Source organism: Danio rerio, chromosome 14 (genome assembly GCF_049306965.1).
Source record: "Danio rerio strain Tuebingen ecotype United States chromosome 14, GRCz12tu, whole genome shotgun sequence".
NCBI classification, from domain to species: Eukaryota; Metazoa; Chordata; class Actinopteri; order Cypriniformes; family Danionidae; genus Danio; species Danio rerio.
In genome coordinates, this window is record NC_133189.1 from 3,721,279 (window position 1) to 3,740,096 (window position 18,818).

At 35.4% G+C, this 18,818-nt stretch overlaps 1 protein-coding gene across 4 annotated transcripts in view; it reads right to left on the reverse strand.

The window, feature by feature from the left end:
* The window catches only part of pdgfrb (platelet-derived growth factor receptor, beta polypeptide), a 75,913-nt gene that overhangs the window by 36,097 nt on the left and 20,998 nt on the right, over nt 1-18,818 (reverse strand). For 2 of the 4 annotated variants that reach the window (XR_012389529.1, XM_021481026.3), the window contains exons 2-5: nt 6,268-6,352; nt 3,573-3,857; nt 1,126-1,383; nt 684-814 (exon numbers count right to left, since the gene is read on the reverse strand). Coding sequence is in view for 3 of the 4 variants with exons in the window: in XM_021481026.3 (XP_021336701.1) it covers nt 684-814; nt 1,126-1,383; nt 3,573-3,857; nt 6,268-6,346 (753 nt within the window). In the remaining variant the exon portion in view is untranslated. 4 annotated transcript variants of the gene reach the window in all.

Consider the following 18,818-nt stretch of genomic DNA (forward strand, 5'->3'; position numbering starts at 1 on the left):
GTTTTAGCTGTTATATACTATAATTTGTTTCTGTTTAGTACAGCATATTATTTACAGTAAGTAAATGAACTGAACTATTATGCCTCAGATGTTTCATTGACAGTTTTATTGATCACTAAGGTATGACTGACTTGGATTTAAGTTGCTTGGATTTAAAAATAAAAATTGCAAAAATAGCTTAGACGTAGCTAAGCTACTTTTGCCATGTAGCTTTTAGCTTAGCTTGCTACATTTCCCAGGGGGTAGCTTTTAGTGTAGTTAAGCTACATTTTAAGTAGAGTAGCTAATAGCTTAGCACATTACATATTTCAAGTAGCTTCCCCAACACAGCAATCCACTGTTATACAATTACTTGCCTAATTACTCTAACTTGCCTAATTAAGCCTCTAAATGTCACTTTGAGCTAAATACTAGTGTCTTGGAAGTAGTTAAATATTCTGCACTGTCATCATGGAAAAGATAAACGTAATTAGTTATTAGAAATGAGTTATTTTGTTTAGAAATATAGAACTCTATGACTTCAACTGTATTAACTTCGTCACTATTCTGATGCATCTCTTAATAAAAGCGCTGCTGGTCGTGACAGTGAGGTGTGGTTCACATCTTGAGCTCATTTCAGCTCTTCTCATGAGGCTCCGATGGGGAAGTAATGAAAACAAAGCGTTTATTTCCAGCCCACTCACGTCTTTGTTGGGAAAATCCCAGGAGAAGAAGACCAGCTCCACGCCGTGAACGGTGCAGTTGACGTTGAGCGTCTCGCCCTGCTTTAGGACCGTTTTGGAGGCGTTGATGTAGGGATCCAGAGCCTCGGGAGCTGAACAACATGTGTGAGAGAACAAAAAACGCCATTGTTTCATTGAAAACAAATCATCTGATGCGTTTATGGCAGACTTGGCTCGGTTTATGATGATTCGCAGATAGCGGAGCAGATGTGCAACACATGGACTCGCTTCATGATTTAAAATAATCAGGAAAAGAAAATGGTGAGCGGTTAAACAGCTTCATTTCAGTTGATAAATAAATGGTAAATACATTCATAAGCATAGTCAGTATGTGAACGGCTCATAAAGCAGCAACATTCAAGCAAACAGAAGTATTTAGCATTAAATCAAAGTAGAAACGCACCCAGTATACTGAAAACGTAGAAGAGATCTGACTCTTTTTCCTCTCCATTCAGCTCTCCTTTGCATATGTAGGTTCTGTCATCCAGGGCGGCGCTGTAGCCCACGCTGGGGTTATAAGAGCCCTCCACTGCCATCTCGGTGTCCCTCTCGTACAGCGTGACGTTTATTGATGGGTTCGTCACCAGACATGGGATCGTGCCTTCCTCTCGCGTCTTAGTCACCATCACGTGTTCATTCTCCAGGAACCACACGTCAGGATCTAAGGAAGGCAGAGTCAATGTGAATGAATGAGTGAGTGAACAGATGAGTCCATGAACAAACCAATGAATGATTGAAGCATTCGTGATTGAAACAAAAAAGCACGAGCCAAGAAATGATTACATGTAAGTGAATGAACCAAAAATAGAATGTGCCAATGAATGAATGAATGAATCAATCAATCAATGAGTGAATGCATGAGATGAAACATGGGTGATTGAAACTAAATAAGCATGAGTAAACAAAATATTAAATGTAAAAAAAAATTAATCAAGCAAGCAAGCAATCAATCTGTGTTTGAGTGAATGCATGAAATAAATCAAACTGAATCTAAATGAATGAATGTGTAAGAAAATGAACCAATAAATAAATATGAGAATGAATGAATGAATGAATGAATGAATGAATGAGTCAATCAATCAATCAATCCATCGCTCGAGTGAATGCATGAAATTAATCAAAATAAATCAAAATGAATGAAAAAGAGAATGAACCAATAAATAAATATGAGAATATATGAATGAATGAATGAATGAATGAATGAATGAATGAATGTAAAAATCAATCAATGTTTGAGTAAATGCATGAAACGAATCAAAATTATTCAAAATGAATGAATAAATGTGTAAGAATATGAACCAATAAATGAATGTGAGAATGAATGAATGAATGAATGAATGAATGAATGAATAAATGAATGAATGAAAAAATAAATGAATGACTCAATGTATGAATGAATGAATCAATCAATGTATGAGTGAATGGATGAGTAAAAGCATGAGTGATTTAATCAAATAAAAGCGCAAACAAACAAATGATTAAATGTTAAAATAAAAAATGAATGAATTCATTAGTGAATAATCCAGTAAATGAATGTAAGAATGAATCAATGAATCATTAAATGTATGAGTGAATGGATGAGATAAAGCATGAGTGATTTAAATGAAAAGCACAAACATACAAACAATGATTAAATGTAAAAATAAAAAAGAATGAATGCATTAGTGAATAAACCAGTAAATAAATGTGAGAATGAAAGAAAGAATGAATGAATAAATGAATGAATCAATGAATCAATCAATCAATCAATCAATCAATCAATCAATCAGTCAGTCAGTCAGTCAGTCAGTCAGTCAGCCAATCAGTGAGCCAATTAAGCATGAATACATAAAACACAATAAGAGTATTCAACAAATAAATGAATGAATAAATAAATATACAAATAAATAAATTATTAAATAAATGAATGAATGAATGAATGAATGAATGAAAGAATCAATCAATCAATCAATCAATCAATCAATCAATCAATCTAATCAATTAATCAATCATTAATGGGTATTGAATGAATGAATTATAAATGAATGAATGAATGAATGAATCAATCAATCAATCAATCAATCAATCAATCAAGCAAGCAAACAAGCATAAATACAAAATTAATGAATATTCAATAAACGATTGAGTGAATGGATTAGTGAATAAATGAATGAATGAATGAATCGATCGATCAATCAATCAATGTATGAGTGAATGCATAAGTTCACAAACAAATCAAAGAATTAAGCATGAATGAATAAAACAACGAAGCATGAGCAAACAAATTATTAAATGTGAAAATCAACAAATAAACGAATGCGTAAGTGAATCAACAAAAAAATGAATGTGAGAATCAATAAATGAATGAACGAATGAATGAATGAATTAATCAATCAATCAATTAATAATTTAAATCATGAGTGAATGAATGAATCAGTCAATCAATTCATGAGTGATTTAATCAACAAATCAATGTAATAATCAATAATTGGATGAATGAATGAATTCAGGAGTGAATCAATCAATCAACTCTTGAGTGAACAAATGAAAGAATCGATGAGAGAGAATCACCAAATGACTGAATCTGAAAAGTGATTTAACCCATAATTAATAAAAAGCATGAGTAAATGAAAAATTAAATGCATGAATGAACACATAAATCATTCATTTAATAGATGAATGAGTGAAGAAACAAATCAAAATGAATCATACGATCAGGAATAAATGTAAAAGAACGCATGAGCGTGTAAACAAATCCTAACGGTTTTATATGACGTATCTGCTATTTATATGCGTCTGCCATAGTTGAACAATTAGCATTCATTAATCGATTCACAAACTACCCGATGAACTCAACACTAAAGCACTCACCAGGCACAAAGACGGCCACCTCTCTGGATTCATTGGTCTTCTTCTCGGTGCACACATAAACCCCGGTGTGTCTCCAGGTCACCTGCTCCAGATGCAGGACGCTGGAGGAGGCGCTGAGCTCCTCTGTGCGAAAGTCTGGGATGTTCTCGTCCCGCCTGAAGCGCCAGGTGACGTTACTCCAGCCGGAGCAGGTGATGCTGGAGGACGAGTTGATGGACAGGATGATCTGTGGAGCGCTGGGACTGAGCTCCAGACCTGAAGTGCCCAGACAGAGCAGAACCAGTCCTGCACACACACACACACACACACAGTGTATGTTTTACACAGAGGACGCCCTTCCAGCTGCACTTATACACACTCAATCACAAACACACTCATACAATATGGACAATTTTGTTTACCCAATTCACCTTTAGCGCATAAAACCCACGCCAACAAGGGGAGAACAAGCAAACTCCACACAGAAATGCCAACTGACCCAGCCGGGACTCGACCAGCGACCTTCTTACTCATTGGTGTAATGTAACGAATTACAAAAACTCAAATTAAACATACAAAAGTATTTGTATAACCTTTAAGTAGTTATTTGCAGGAACAATCTGCTGATTTTTTAATTAATTTTTTGCTATTTCTGCACAGAATTTAGTGAAAAAAAAATCCCAGAAACTGCTGATCTCTGCAGAATAATTTTGAAAGTATGAGCTGAAAACTTAACAACAAAATAATAATAATAATAATAAAATATTTCTCAGTGATGGGTTGCAGCTAAAAGGGCATCCACTGTGTAAAACATGTGCAAGATAAGTTGGTGGTTCATTCCACTGTGGCAACCCCTGATTAATAAAGAGACTAAGCCGAAAAGAAAATGAATAAATAAATGAATAATAATACATAAATAATAATAAAAACTAATAATAAAACTAATAATAATAATAACAATAAACTAATAATAATAATAATAATAACTATAAGCAATCATAATAATTTTAATAATTAATAATAATTGATAATTAATAATAATAATAATAACAATAATACAAAATAAATACTACTACTACTAATAATAATAAATAATAATAATAATAATAATAATAATAATAATAATATTGATAATAATAACAATAGATAATAACAATATAAAAATAAATACTACTACTGCTACAACTACAATTAGTACTAATAATTCTAATAGTAATAATAATATTAATAATAAAATAATAATAATAATAATAACAATAATAAAAAATAATAATAATAAATAATAATAATAATAAATAATAATATAAAAAATAAATACTACTACTGCTACTACTACTATTACAACTAATAATACTAATAGTAATCATAACATTAATAATAATAACAAATAATAATAATAATAATAATAATAATAATAATAATAATAATAATAATAATAATATAATTGCAATAATAATAAATAATAATAATAATAATAAATAATAATAAAATAGATTAATAATAATAATAATAATAATAATAATAATAATAATTAGAAATAATAAAACATAAATACTACTAAAAATAATAATAATTAAAAAAAATAATAAATTACAAGATTTTTATAAAAAAAAATTTAATGCTAATCAATTCAATTTAAATCACTTGCTTGGTTAATAAAGTACCTAATATTTTATTTATCTTACAAACTGTATTATTACACAAATCATCTAAATCAGAGATGCCCAAAGTAGGGCCTGCGGGCCAATGTTGGCCCATGGTAACCTTTGATTTGTCCCACCATCCCATCTGAAAGGAGTGGGGGAATGATGAGGAGGTTGTTGGGGAGAATGCCTTTGACAGAGATCTTCATTTTGAATTTAACCTAACATTTTGTTTGTTTTATTGATGAGCTACAAAAAAACGCCAACTGAAATAAAATGAATTATTAAATACTGTAAATGAATCAGACGTTCAAAATGTAAATACTTTCACTTGACAGATGCACAAGACATCTGCGAGCAAATCAAAGTAAGCTCAACTAGTGTATTCAGCAACAAACTTGTGTTATAAATGAGATTGCTTATGTTTTACTGTAATAAGTTCATTCAACTTTTAAAATGATTCTGCATTAGTTAATCTAATTTAAAGCAACAGTATTTTTAAATATTACAGAATAAATTAGAAAATTACTTATGACAAATTTCCATCATGCAAGTTTGATTTTTAGCCCTTTACAGGAAAAGGTTTGGGCACTCCTGATCTAAACATTTAAATATTTAATAATATGTTTAATTATAACATCAAAACATGACAGAAAAATTGCTTCAAACTTGTAAATTATGAATGAAGGAGGTAGTTCACCACCTTAAACATGGAAACAACTTTTAAAAATGTATTCATATTCTAAACATACAGGTTATCATGCACTTGTAAAACTTGTATGTAGAGCAATCTGTTCTTGATTTTTATTAATGACCCCATTAAAACCAGACTCACTTCAAGTTTAAAAAATAGTTCATGCAAAAATAAAATCAAAAGAGTCTATTTTAAAAAATGAACTGGAACTGAACTATAAAATAAAGTCCTAACACAAAAATTTTAAATAAGCAAAAAATAAAAGACCCATTTATGAGTCCCGTACATTAAGCACAGAGCAGAAATCAGGACTATCCTGAGCTCTAGATGGATCATACTGCAGTGGGATGCTGATTTTAGGCTTTGTTTAGTCTATTACCTGTTGTGATAGCAGTGAATAGGAAGTGGATGCGGCTGATGGTCGAACTCTTCATGCTTTCTTCTAGAGCAGGACACATTCAACACTGCAGACGGAGAGAAAACAACATGACTGATTCGCCTCAAAGCCAAAGGAAACAGCAGAGTTAAACAACTTACCTCAACATTTATTTTCACAAAGAGAATGCTCCTCACTATTTATATATCATACTCCTCTAGCAAATACTTTTCAAAACTCACACACATGAAGAGACATACAGAGGTCATGTCTATTTTTTCCATGACATGATCTTTAATTTTCATGCTGCCTGTGTGTCTGTCGCGGGGAGAAATAACACACGGGTGGCTTCAGAGAGGGACACACACATGCCTGACTGCACACGAACAGAAGCAAGCTTCACAAACACTGTTATTGTTGCATTTTTCACTGGCAGCGACCGCACTCATGATGAGCATCGCAACAACACAGCGTAACGAATAAACACGAACATGAAAGGAATGGAAAATAAATAACAAAATAACATAACTGTACTGCAAAATTTAGTAGACTGCCAGAGGGGGGAAACAAAACAAAACAAAACTAAATTCAACAAAAAAATAAATAAATAAATAAACAAAATTAAGAAACAAAACAAAATAAAAAAACTAAACAAAACTAAACTAAATAAAAAAGAAATAAAAATGTAATTAAATTAAATTTTATATATGCAATAATAAAACAACTGCAAAATATAATACATTGCCTGAGAAACTAAAAAAACAAAACAAAACATAAAATAGTAATAAAACTGAAATAATAACAGAAATAAAACTAAAAAAAGAAATTAAACAACATTTAAAATGTACATTTTAATTTAAAATTAAATTACATTTAATTAAATTAAACAAAACAAAGCAAAAAAATAAACAGTGAGAAAACAAAACTAACAAAACAAAACAGAAATTAAAAACATAAATAAATTTAAATTAAACAAAACAAAACAAAACAAACAAAACTAAACTAAACTAAAGTAAAGTAAACTAAACAAACAGAAATTCAAAACATAAGTAAAATTAAATTAAACAAAACAAAAAACATAACAAAACAAAACATAAATTCAAAACACGTAAAATTAAACAAAACAAAAAATAAATAAATAAATAAAATAAAACAGTAATCGCAAAATAAAACTAATGAAACAAAACAAAACAGAAATTAAAAAACTAAAAAAAGAAAAAAAATTAACAAAACAAACAAAAATAAAATAAAACAGCAATAAAACAAAAACAAAACTAATAAAACAAAACAAAACATAAATTAAAAACATAAATAAAATAAAATTAAAAGAATAAAACAAAACAAAACAAACAAAAATGAATAAAAGTAATTTAAATTAAATAAAAATGAACAAAACGAAACAAAACAAATAAAAATAATAAAATAAAACAAAACAAAAAAATATTTTTAATTAAATTAAAATTTACAAAACAAAACTACATAAATAAAACACAAAACAAATAAAAAACATATATAACATAAATACAAGTAAATTACATTAACTAAAGTTAAATAAAGTTAATTAAAGTTTAAATTAACAAAACAAAAAACAATTAAATACAACAATTAAAACAAAAAAATATATAAAATAAAACAAAACAGTAATGAAACAAAACAAAACTAATCAAACAATACAAAACAAAACAGAAATTAAAAACATAAATACGACTAAACAAAACAATGTGTACACACTGTACGTGTGTGTATATCTGTGTGTGTTGGGCTGCTTGGACAGGACAGTTGAGGGTGTAAATGTCAAGATATAGTGTATATGTGTGTGTGTGTGTGTCCCCTTAAGTATATATTTGCCAGTCAATTTTGACCATGTGTGGACATTGTTTTGGTCCACATGTGGAAATCCTCTCAAAAATCACAAAGAATTAAGTATTTTGAGAAAGCAGATTGTTTTCTCTGAGGGTTGTGTTTAGGGGAGGAGAGACAGGATACACAGTATGTACAGTATAAGAATCATTATGTCTATGGGAAGACCATATAAAGATAGCTGTACATGTGTGTGTGTGTAGGGCTGATTGGACAGGGTAGTTGTGGGTGTTAATATCCGGATGTGTGGATGCAGTGTGGATGGGTGGGTGTTTGTAAAAGAGATCTGGAAACAGTTAAATGCGGATCACTGGGCGCAGAACCAGGGTGGGAAAAGAGGAGGTGGAGAAGGAGGAATCCATCGAGGGAGTCGCTGGAAAAAACAGTCAAATGTGTAACTCTGGAGAAATGTTCCAAACTCGTAAATGATGTGGAGTTGCGTGAGTTCATGACAGCTATCTTTAGCAACACGTTTAACAGTCCAGTTGCATTATTAAATAAAGCAGAAATTCATGAAGAAACATTTGAGTTAATTTAGTTTCTTACTCTGTAGTTTTGTCTTGTATTACATTACAAATTTTAACATAAAGTATCGTATCGTACTTTACTGCATTGTATTGTATTGGGGCAACACGGTGGCTCTGTGGTTAACGCTGTTCCCTTACAGCAAGAAGGTCGCAGGTTCGAGTTCTGGCTGGGTCAGTAGGCATTTCTGTGTGGAGTTGGCATGTCCTCCCCGTGTTGGCGTGGGTTTCCTCCGGGTGTTCCCCCACAGTCCATACGCATGCACTATAGGTGAGTTGAATAAACTAAATAGGCCGTATGTGTGTGAATGAGTGTATAAGGGTGTTTCTCAGTACTGGGTTGCAGCTGGAAGGGCATTCGCTGTGTAAAGCATGTGCTGGATAAGTTGGTGGTTCATTTCGCTGTCATGACACCTGATGAATAAAGGGACTAAGCCAAAGGAAAATGAATAAATGAATGTATCGTATCACATTGTATCGTATTGTATCGTATCACATCATATCTTGTTTATGCCATGACAGATTCATTGAAAAACTTGATAGAAAGATTTAGCATTTAAATTCACAGTTTGTATCATTAATAACTGCGTATGCTACTGTAGAGTATAGGCAAATCATCTTTATTAAAAAACGATTAGATCTTTACGTTTTATAACTGGAATTTTACGTGATTTTACAGTCAATTTACTTTATTTTCAATTTAAAATATTGAAATATTCTTAAATCGAGACATTTATCAGAGAAACAAAAAAACAGGAATGCATCTTTTTGCTCTATAGTTTTATGCTTAAACAAAACAGCAACAAAACAAAACAAAACAAAACAAAACAAAACAAAATGTAATGGAATGAAACAAAACAAAACAAAAAAAGGAAATAAAACAAAACAAAATTTACAAAAATGAATAAAAGTAAATTAAATTAACAACAAAAAAATAAAAAATAAATAAATAAATAAATAAAATGAAATGAAATAAAACAAAACAAAACAGTAATAAAACAAAACTAACAAAACAAAAATTACAAAAATTACAAAAATTAATAAAAGTAAATTAAATTAACAAAAAAATAAAAAATAAAAACAAAACAGCAATAAAACAAAACAAATCTAACAAAACAAAAGAAAAATTAAAACATTTATAAAAGTAAATAAATTAAACAAAAATAAATAAATAAATAAATAAATAAATAAATAAATAAATTTAAAAAAAAAAATACAACAAAACCGTAATAAAACAAAACTTAATTAATTTTAGGAATATGTTCAATAAACAAGACTTGTTATCTTATGTATTGTATCTTCTTAAGTGAGTGTATGTTGAATTAGGAGGGTTTCTGCAGGTTACTTAAAGTCAAATTCAAGACTTTTTAAGACCTTTTTTAAGACCATTATTAATGAAATGTCAGACTTATATGACACTAAACTGAAGAATTAAAAATTATATATATATACTTCCTAACAACATATTATAAATAATGTGTCAAAACAAGTTAGTTGTATACATACACTTTTTAAATTAATACTGTTCAAAATTATTAAAGATCGGCAGCAACATGGAGGCAAGTTTGCATGTTCTGCCCATGTTGGCGTGGGTTTCCTCCAGTTTCCAATTTAATACTAAATTGGCCCTAGTGTATGTGTGTAAATGAGAGAGTGTATAGGTTTTTCCCAGCAATGGGTTGCAGCTGGAAAGGCATCGACTATGTAAAACATTTTTTACATCAAAAGTCGACAAAGCAGAGATCAACATCCCATAAAGCACAACCGTAAATATACTTAAAACATACGTATATATATGGAAACTCTTAAATAACAGATTTTTTTTTTTTTACAGTGTAGCATATTTATAGATTTACTACGTCTTTACTCTGCCATTAAGCTATCAGATCTGATGCAGCTTAACACGCAAGCACATGAATGAAAACATTTTCCAGCGAACCAATAAAAGCGCAGTAATAACATTTTACAACTCTAATCTGTGTCTCACTGGAGTGGTCAAAAATCAAGCATCCCACACAAACCCAGCGAGATCTCCTCCTCATAAACCGCCAGAGGAGAGTGTAGTTCATAAACTGCGGCTGGTCCCTCAGGACTGATGTTTAGAAGAGGACCCGGAGCCTGGAGAGCCTTTAGAAACCCTCCAGGAGGAGTTTGTCCAGTGTGTTCCCACAAAACTTTCTCATGATCCCCAATACACGGGGGAATCAGAGCCCAGAGTCAACTTTACACACACACACACACACACACACATGGACACATACACAAGCCTGTTATGAGGTTCAGATGCTGGTACATTTTCCGTGTTCAAAAATAAACTTCAAGTTCTATGAATGAAAATGTTTGTAAAATCAGACTCGCAGTGAAAGAGTTGGTGAAGTCGTGGCTGCAGCTTCAGCTCTGCTATGTTGCCAGATATAGCTATTACACCAGGGGTGGTCAACCCTGTTCCTGGAGAGCCACATTCCTGCAGATTTCAGTTGCAACCCATATCAAACACACCTGCCTGTAATTATCACGTGATGTTCAGATCCTAATTAATTGGTTCAGGTGTGTTTGATATGGGTAGCAACTGAAATCTGCAGGAAGGTGGCTCTCCAGGAACAGGGTTGACCACCCCTGTATTACACAGTGCATCCAGAAAGTATTGGTAGCGCCTCACTTTTTCCACATTTGTTTATATTTCAGCCTTATTCTAAAAATGTTTAAATTAGTTTATTTCCTCAACATTCTACACACAATACCCCATCATGACGATGTGGAACAGTTTTTGAATTTGTTGCAAATTAATTACACATAAAAAAGCTGAAAGCTCACATGTACATCAGCATTCACAGCCTTTGCCGTGCAGCTCTAGATTGAGCTCAGCCACATTCTGTTTCCACTGATCATTCTTGAGATGTTTCAGTAGCTTAATTAGAGATCACCTGTGGTCAGTTCAGCTGATTGGACATGATTTGAAAAGGCGTACACCTGTCTATATAAGCTCCCAGGGTTGACAGTGCATGTCAAAGCACAAACCAAGTATGAAGACAAAGGAATTGTCTGTAGACCTCCGAGACAGGATTGTCTCAGGCACAAGGCTGAGGAAGGTAACAGAAACATTTCTGCTGCTCTGAAAGTTCCAATGAGCACAGCGGCCTCCATCATGCGTAAGTGGAAGATGTTTGGAATCACCAGGACTCTTCCTAGAGCTGGCCGGTTATCTAAGCTGAGTGATAAGGGGGAGAAAGGCCTTAGTCAGGGAGGTGATCAATAACCTGATGGTCACTCAGTCTGAGCTCCAGCCTTCTTCTGTGGAGAGAGGAGAACCTTATAGAAGGACAACCATCTGTGCAGCAATCCACCAATCAGGCCTGTATGGTAGAGTGGGCAGACGGAAGCCACTCCCCGCCTGGAATATACTATAAGGCATCTGAAGGACTCTCAGACCATAAGAAACTAAATTCTCTGGTCTGATGAGACTAAAATTGAACTCTTTGGAGTGAATGCCAGGCGTTATGTTAATATCATCCCTACAGTGAAGCATGGTGGTAGCAGCATCCTGCTGTGGGGATGTTTTTCAGCAGCAGGAGCTGGAAGACTAGTCAGGATAGAAAGAAACATGCAACCCAGGCTCATTCAGAAAATGCACCTCTATATACTATTCTGGAGACTGCAAAATACGTCCTAGGAGGTATATTTTTTTAAGCTTTTGTTTTTGCGAATCCACAAGAGGCCGCTGTGTACGCATTTTGAGATCTCAAATTTCTCTCGCGAGTGCCATTCTTGCCTGCTGTGCTCATGTAAACACACCAGAGGTGGCTGTTGACGGACTGAACCAGTTTTATCGATTGACCCACTTCCCTAAACCCATCTAACAATTTTCAAAAGCAATCCAGCCCTGTAGCGTTCGATTAAAAAATGACATGCACCCATACGTACCTCTAGCTACATAATTTGCGGTTTCCAGAACTTATATAGGACTACGTTTTCAGAAAGAGCTTATGTTGGAAAGATGAATGCAGCAATGTACAGAGACATCCTGAATGAAAACCTGCTTCAGAGTGCTCTCGACCTCAGACTGGGGCGACGGTTCATCTTCCAGCAGGACAATGACCCAAAGCACACTGCCAAAATATCAATGGAGTGACTTCACAATGACTCAGTGAATGTCCTTGAGTGGCCCAGCCAGAGCCCAGACCTAAATCCTATTGAACATCTCTTGAGAGATCTGTAATGGCTATCCACTGCCGCTTCCCATCCAACTTGATAGAGCCTGAGAGGTACTGCAAAGAGGAATGGGCAAAAATTCAGGTGTGCCAAGCTTGTGGCATCACATTCAGAAAACTGTAATAAATCCTAGTTGCACTGCGGGGGATTCCCAATGATCTATAAGTGCCCTATGAAGGGTTAATTGACATATTTATAAAAACTGGCCATTTTAAAATCAGTTTAACTACAAGGCCATTTCAAAATGAGAAACACCAGGCCTGGAAGATGCAGTTTTATAAAGTGCTGAATTGCTGAAAGCTGCTGTGAGACCAAGAGTACAAGAAAAAACATAACATCTGAAAAAAAAAAAAGCCAGATGAATACGGTGGAATTTGTCCCTGCCAAGTCCTCAGCAGTGAAAAACGTCCTGAATCAAACTCTTTCAGAGAGAGACAGAGAGAGCTAACGTTTGGCTAAAACACAGAAAAACAAGAATATGAAAGACTGCAGAACGGTAGGATTGAAGGAGAGAGAAAGGCTTGACGTCCATGTCTCTTTTTCATGCTAACATCTCTCTGGGCTGCAAAAAAGCTTGAGTGCGTCAGAGAGAACGTAAAAACCCACGCAGGAGCCGTCAGAACACTCAAAAGAGCTGATGCTGCTGAAATAAAGCCACGTATGCCACTTAAAAAAAAATCAAGTAAGATATATGAAAAAATAACGTGATTTTCTACAAGTGAAGCATGAGCTCACATTGCTTTGCATCTTATAAACTAAACCAAGCCTTAAAATACACTCTGGACCACCCTTTTAAGTTAAGCTTAGTTAATTGTTCATCTGAACCAATACACTGTGCACAAAATGTAGATTTCACACAAACTTCAATTGTTGTTTTGCAGCTTTAAAAACCAGTTAAACTCTGCTGTTATTTTGGGATTTCCGCCTGGATTTTGCCTACCCAAATTTAAAAGCTTCCCAAATCCACATGCAGAGGTGTAAATGCAAAAATGTGGTATCATTTTAAAGAAAAACCTTAGAATTTTCATAAAACACTTTTGAAAGTGTTTAAAATATCTGTATATGTCGTCTGTGTTATAATAAACACCTAAAAAAAGAGGCACTTTTTGTATTTTTTTTATAAACTCAAATTTGAAAGTGTCTCCTTTAGGTTCTGTGTGGTCTAGCGTGCTGTAATTAATTTTGTTGGTTCCTGCACATGTCTGTAATCATAGAAAATAATAAAAATGTCTTCACCATAATCTATGCAAAAGTTATTGTATTCCAACTGATGAGAGGTGCTGTACAAGCCACAGGGACTGATCATTGTTTTCATATTTTACTATTCTTTTGTTTGATCAAACATAATTCACTGTGTTTCGACCACTTCAGACATATAAAAGGATTACTTATGCACATCACCTCAAAAACAGAGGAGAATGGCCCTGAAGCGCACAGCATAAGGTAAGAGATGACAGCTGTCTGTGCCATCTGGGGCTGCTTATTGATCATAAATGTAGTGTTTTCACTTCTGTGCCATGGAAACACTGCGATTCATTCAACAACTGTTTGATATGTGAATATAATTCAGTAGAAAGAATCCTAGAACCGTATGAGCACCGACAAGAGCTTTCATTTGAGCTTTACTTGTACATGTGTCATATAAAAAAAAATATGAAAATGAACCAATGTTCATTTTGATACCCAGCTCGGGTATCTAAAATACTGTGTATTTAGGTGTAAATAACTTTTGTACGGTAGAATAAAAACCAAAGTGATGCATATGTAACAGAGGCCAGTTAGTAGGTGCTGTGCAGGTAAACCTCACTCCTCTGACCGACAGATGCTAGAGGTCATGGTCTTTAGCCACCTTGGTAGAGCACCCGACTCCTGTGCGGAAAGTCGCCGGCTCGATCCCAGCTCGGAGCGGGTTGGGTGGTTGTAGGACCGGCGGGGTTGCATTGGTGCCATGACCCGGTTGGGAGTGAAGTTTATGGGGGTGAGTGTAACGGAGGCCAGTTAGTAGGTGCTGTGCAGGTAAACCTCACTCCTCTGACCTCTAAAGGCTGATTTATACTTCTGCGTCAAACACCGGCGTAGGCTACGGCGCTGACGCATAGCCCTTCGCCGTGGCCGTCGCCGTCACTGACGTGCACCTCTCAAAAATTGTAACTACACGTCGCAACAACGCGTGGCGTAAGCTCTGTGATTGGTCGGCTTGCTAGCACCGACGAGTCTGGGCGGGACCGAGAGCCGCGCTATTGGCGCGAGCGATTGTTTACAAGTGTGGAGTCCCGTGAAGGAGCTCCAGATGGAAAGTTTTGCTCTGTGTTTACCTCATGGTTAAAGTTGTTGCACGTCTGCCGGTTCCTGCCTCAAAATGAGCGAGTTTGAGTCACTTGTACATCCAGGAAGTTTTCAGAATAGCAAAACAGAAGCGAAGAAACTCGACAGAGAGCAACATTTACACCTCACTGCCCACTAGCGTTTCGGAAGTGTTAATGTAGACCAACAGAGACAGCGCGCAGAAGTATAAATGCACAGCTGCGCACGTTGCCTGCGCCGTGAGTTGCGCCGGTCACTTGACGCAGAAGTATAAACCAGGCTTAAAGGTGCTCTAGTGACAGATGCTAGAGGCCATGGTCTTTAGCCTCCTTGTTAGAGCAACCGACTCCCATGCGGAAGGTCGCCGGTTCGATACCAGCTCAGAGCGGGTTGGGTGGTGCTGGACCGGTGGGGTTACACATATGTGCATACAATATAGATTCTACACTTTAAACAAAACCACTTAAGGGGGTGCAGTGCTAGCCCTTTAAATCTTAAAGCGAAAGTCGATGACGTCACAGACCGGGTCCGCGGAGTTTAACTGGTTAAAGAGTTCTGGAGAACGTACAAGGAGTTATCACGCAGTGCTGTGGATTATAAAGTGTTCTGTGTTGTTGCTAGGGTATTATTATGAACATCTTAAGATGTTTTACGAAATTTAAAGTGTTGCCATGAGGTTATAAGTTGATCTGGATGGTTCCCAGGGTGTTTCCCAAGCCCTGCAATCCATGTTTTTTATAGTTGCTATAGCATTTAGGGTGGTTGTTAGGTGCTGTCTCATGTCAAAAGAAGCATTCTGACCCTGTGTGTTGAGTCTAACAGCTCTGTCAGTCTAAAACATGAAGCATGGCTCTACTTAATATAAACAGATGTGTCGTCTGAGCATCTTCACAGTGTGTGTGTGATGATGGGAACAACGTGCTCGTCTGACCCTTCTCAGCATCCCGATCTCCTGCTAACACTCTCAAGCGTGTCACACAACGGCTACATCCCAGAATTCCCAGCAGATGTCACACGGCTTCCGCTATGCACCCATATAAACTGGTCTCCAGTGGGATTATCTTTATACGGGAGATTGTTTTCCTTTAACATCTGGCAGAGTTATGCTGATTAAGAGGGAGCTAGTTTTTAAAAAAAAAGTGTCGTCTGTTCTTGTGCAAAGGCTCCTGGGAAACATACACAGCCTTGAAAGAAAAGCGGGGAAAGGAAAATAGAGCGACTGAGAAAAGCAACAATTTTAGATGTTGTTCTTTGGATTCGCTGCAGGGCCTCCCACTTCCTGTGTGTGTTCGGGAACATGTGTGTCGATTCAGCGTGGGTGTGTGAGAGACACGCAGACCACCGAGACCAGGAATATACACACACACATATGTGAATATAACAAATCGAAAATCCCCTTCGGACAGCCGGAGCTCTTTATATGTTGCGAAACCCAATTGGTGCCCACTGCTGTCCTCCTGTGTGGTGATGAGACAGCATATTCCCAGTTCAGCAGAAACACACATTACGGGAATATCCACTGATAGGAGGAAAATACCATATATATATTCATAAATCAAAAATGGTATTATAATATGGGGCTGATGAATGCTTGATTCTGATTGGCTATAAACTTTTTTAGGTGTGGACTGCTTGACTCTGATTGGCTGTTGAATATTCCAAGATGCACAATCTTTGATTCTAATTAGCTGATGAATATTCTAAGGTGTGACCTGCTTGATTCTGATTGGCTGATGAATATTTTAAGCTGTGAAACGGCTGATTCTGATTAACAGATTAAATTTCTAGGATGCGCAATGCTTGATTTTGATTAGCTGATGACTATTCTAGGGTGTGAAATGACTGATTCTGATTGGCTAGTGAACATTCCAAGGTGCAAAATGTTTGATTTGGATTTGCCGATCAACATTTTAAGGTGTGAAATGCTTGAGTTTGATTGGATGATGAACATGCTAAGGTCTGTAATTCTTGATTCTGATTGGATGGGGAACATTCTAAGGTGTAAAATTGTTTTGAGTCTGATTGGCTGATGAACATTCTAAGGTGTGAAATGCTTGATTTTGATTGGATGATGAACATGCTAAGGTTTGTAATTCTTGAATCTGATTGGATGTGAACATTCTAAGGTGTTATATGCTTGATTCCAGTTAGATGATGAACAATCTAGGTTGTGGGATGCTTGATTCTTATTGGCTGATGAACATTCTAAGGTGTGAAATGACTGATTCTGATTAGCTGATGAAGATTCTAAAATCCCCAATGCTTGATTCTGATAGGCTGATGAATATTCTAAGGTGTGAAATGACTGATTCTGATTAGCTAATGATGATTCCAAGATCCTCAATGCTTGATTCTGATTGGACAATGAACATTCCAGGATGCACAATGGTTGATTTTGATTGGCTGATGAACATCATAAAATGTGCAATGCTTGATTGTGATTGGCTGATGAACATTCACAAGTGTGCAATGCTTAATTGTTAAATGCATGATTCCAATTGGATAAGGATCATTTTATGGTGTGAATTCCTTGATTTTGATTGGATGATGAACATGTTAAGGCCTAAAATTCTTGACTCTGATTGGATGAGAATCATTCTAAATTGTGTGCAATGCTTGATTCTGATTGGTTGATTAACATTCTAAATTGTGCAATGCTCGATTCTGATTAATGGTTAACATTATAAGGTGTGCAATGCTTGATTCTGGTTGGCTGATGAACATTCTAAAATGCGCAATGCTTGATTCTGATTGGCTGTTGAACATTCTACAATGCACAATGCCTGATTCTGGTTAGCTGATGAATATTCTAAGGTGTGAAATGCTTGAATCTGATTAGCTGATGAACATTTTATGGGGTGTAATGCTTCATTCGGATTGGCTGATGAACATTCTAAGGTGTGCAATGCCTAAATCTGATTAGCTGATGAATATTCTAATGTGGAATGCTTGATTCCAATTGGCTGATGAGCATTTTAAAGGGTAAAACGCTTGATACTGATTGGCTGAGGAACATTCTAGGGTGTGAAGTGCTTCATTCTGATTGATTAATTGATTGATTACCATTTTAAGGTGTAAAAATGCTTAAATCTTATTGGCTAATATGTATGGTTAATTGTGTAATGCTTGATTCTGATTGGCTGATGAACATTGTAAAGGCTGAAATGCTTGGTTCTGATTAACTGTTGAATTTTCTAAGGTGAATAATGCTTGATTCCAATTGGCTGATTAACATTCCAAGGTCTATAATTGTTGATTCTGATTGGCTGATGAACATTCTAAGGTGTGCAATGCTTGATCCACATTGGCTGTTCAGGTATGAGTAAATGATGAGAGATTGATCATTTGGTCTTTTCACCTGTAAATCAGCAATAGCATCCATCTGAGCGCCAACACCTTTACAGACGGAGCAGCACATGAGTGTATGGATGTCTAATGGTCTTCAAGAGCACTTCCTCCCGCTCTTTATGAACTCTGGCAGTAAATCCCGCCGCGAGAGGACTGACCCCGCACCATTCATCACATCTAATCGCACAGTACAAAAGGTTCACAGGCTCTTATCGCTGCTTATGAAAAAAGCTGCAGGGTCTCAGGCCAAACACAGAGATGCTTATCTGCCTGGAGGATGGCTAGATTCTACACGTGCACGCACACAGA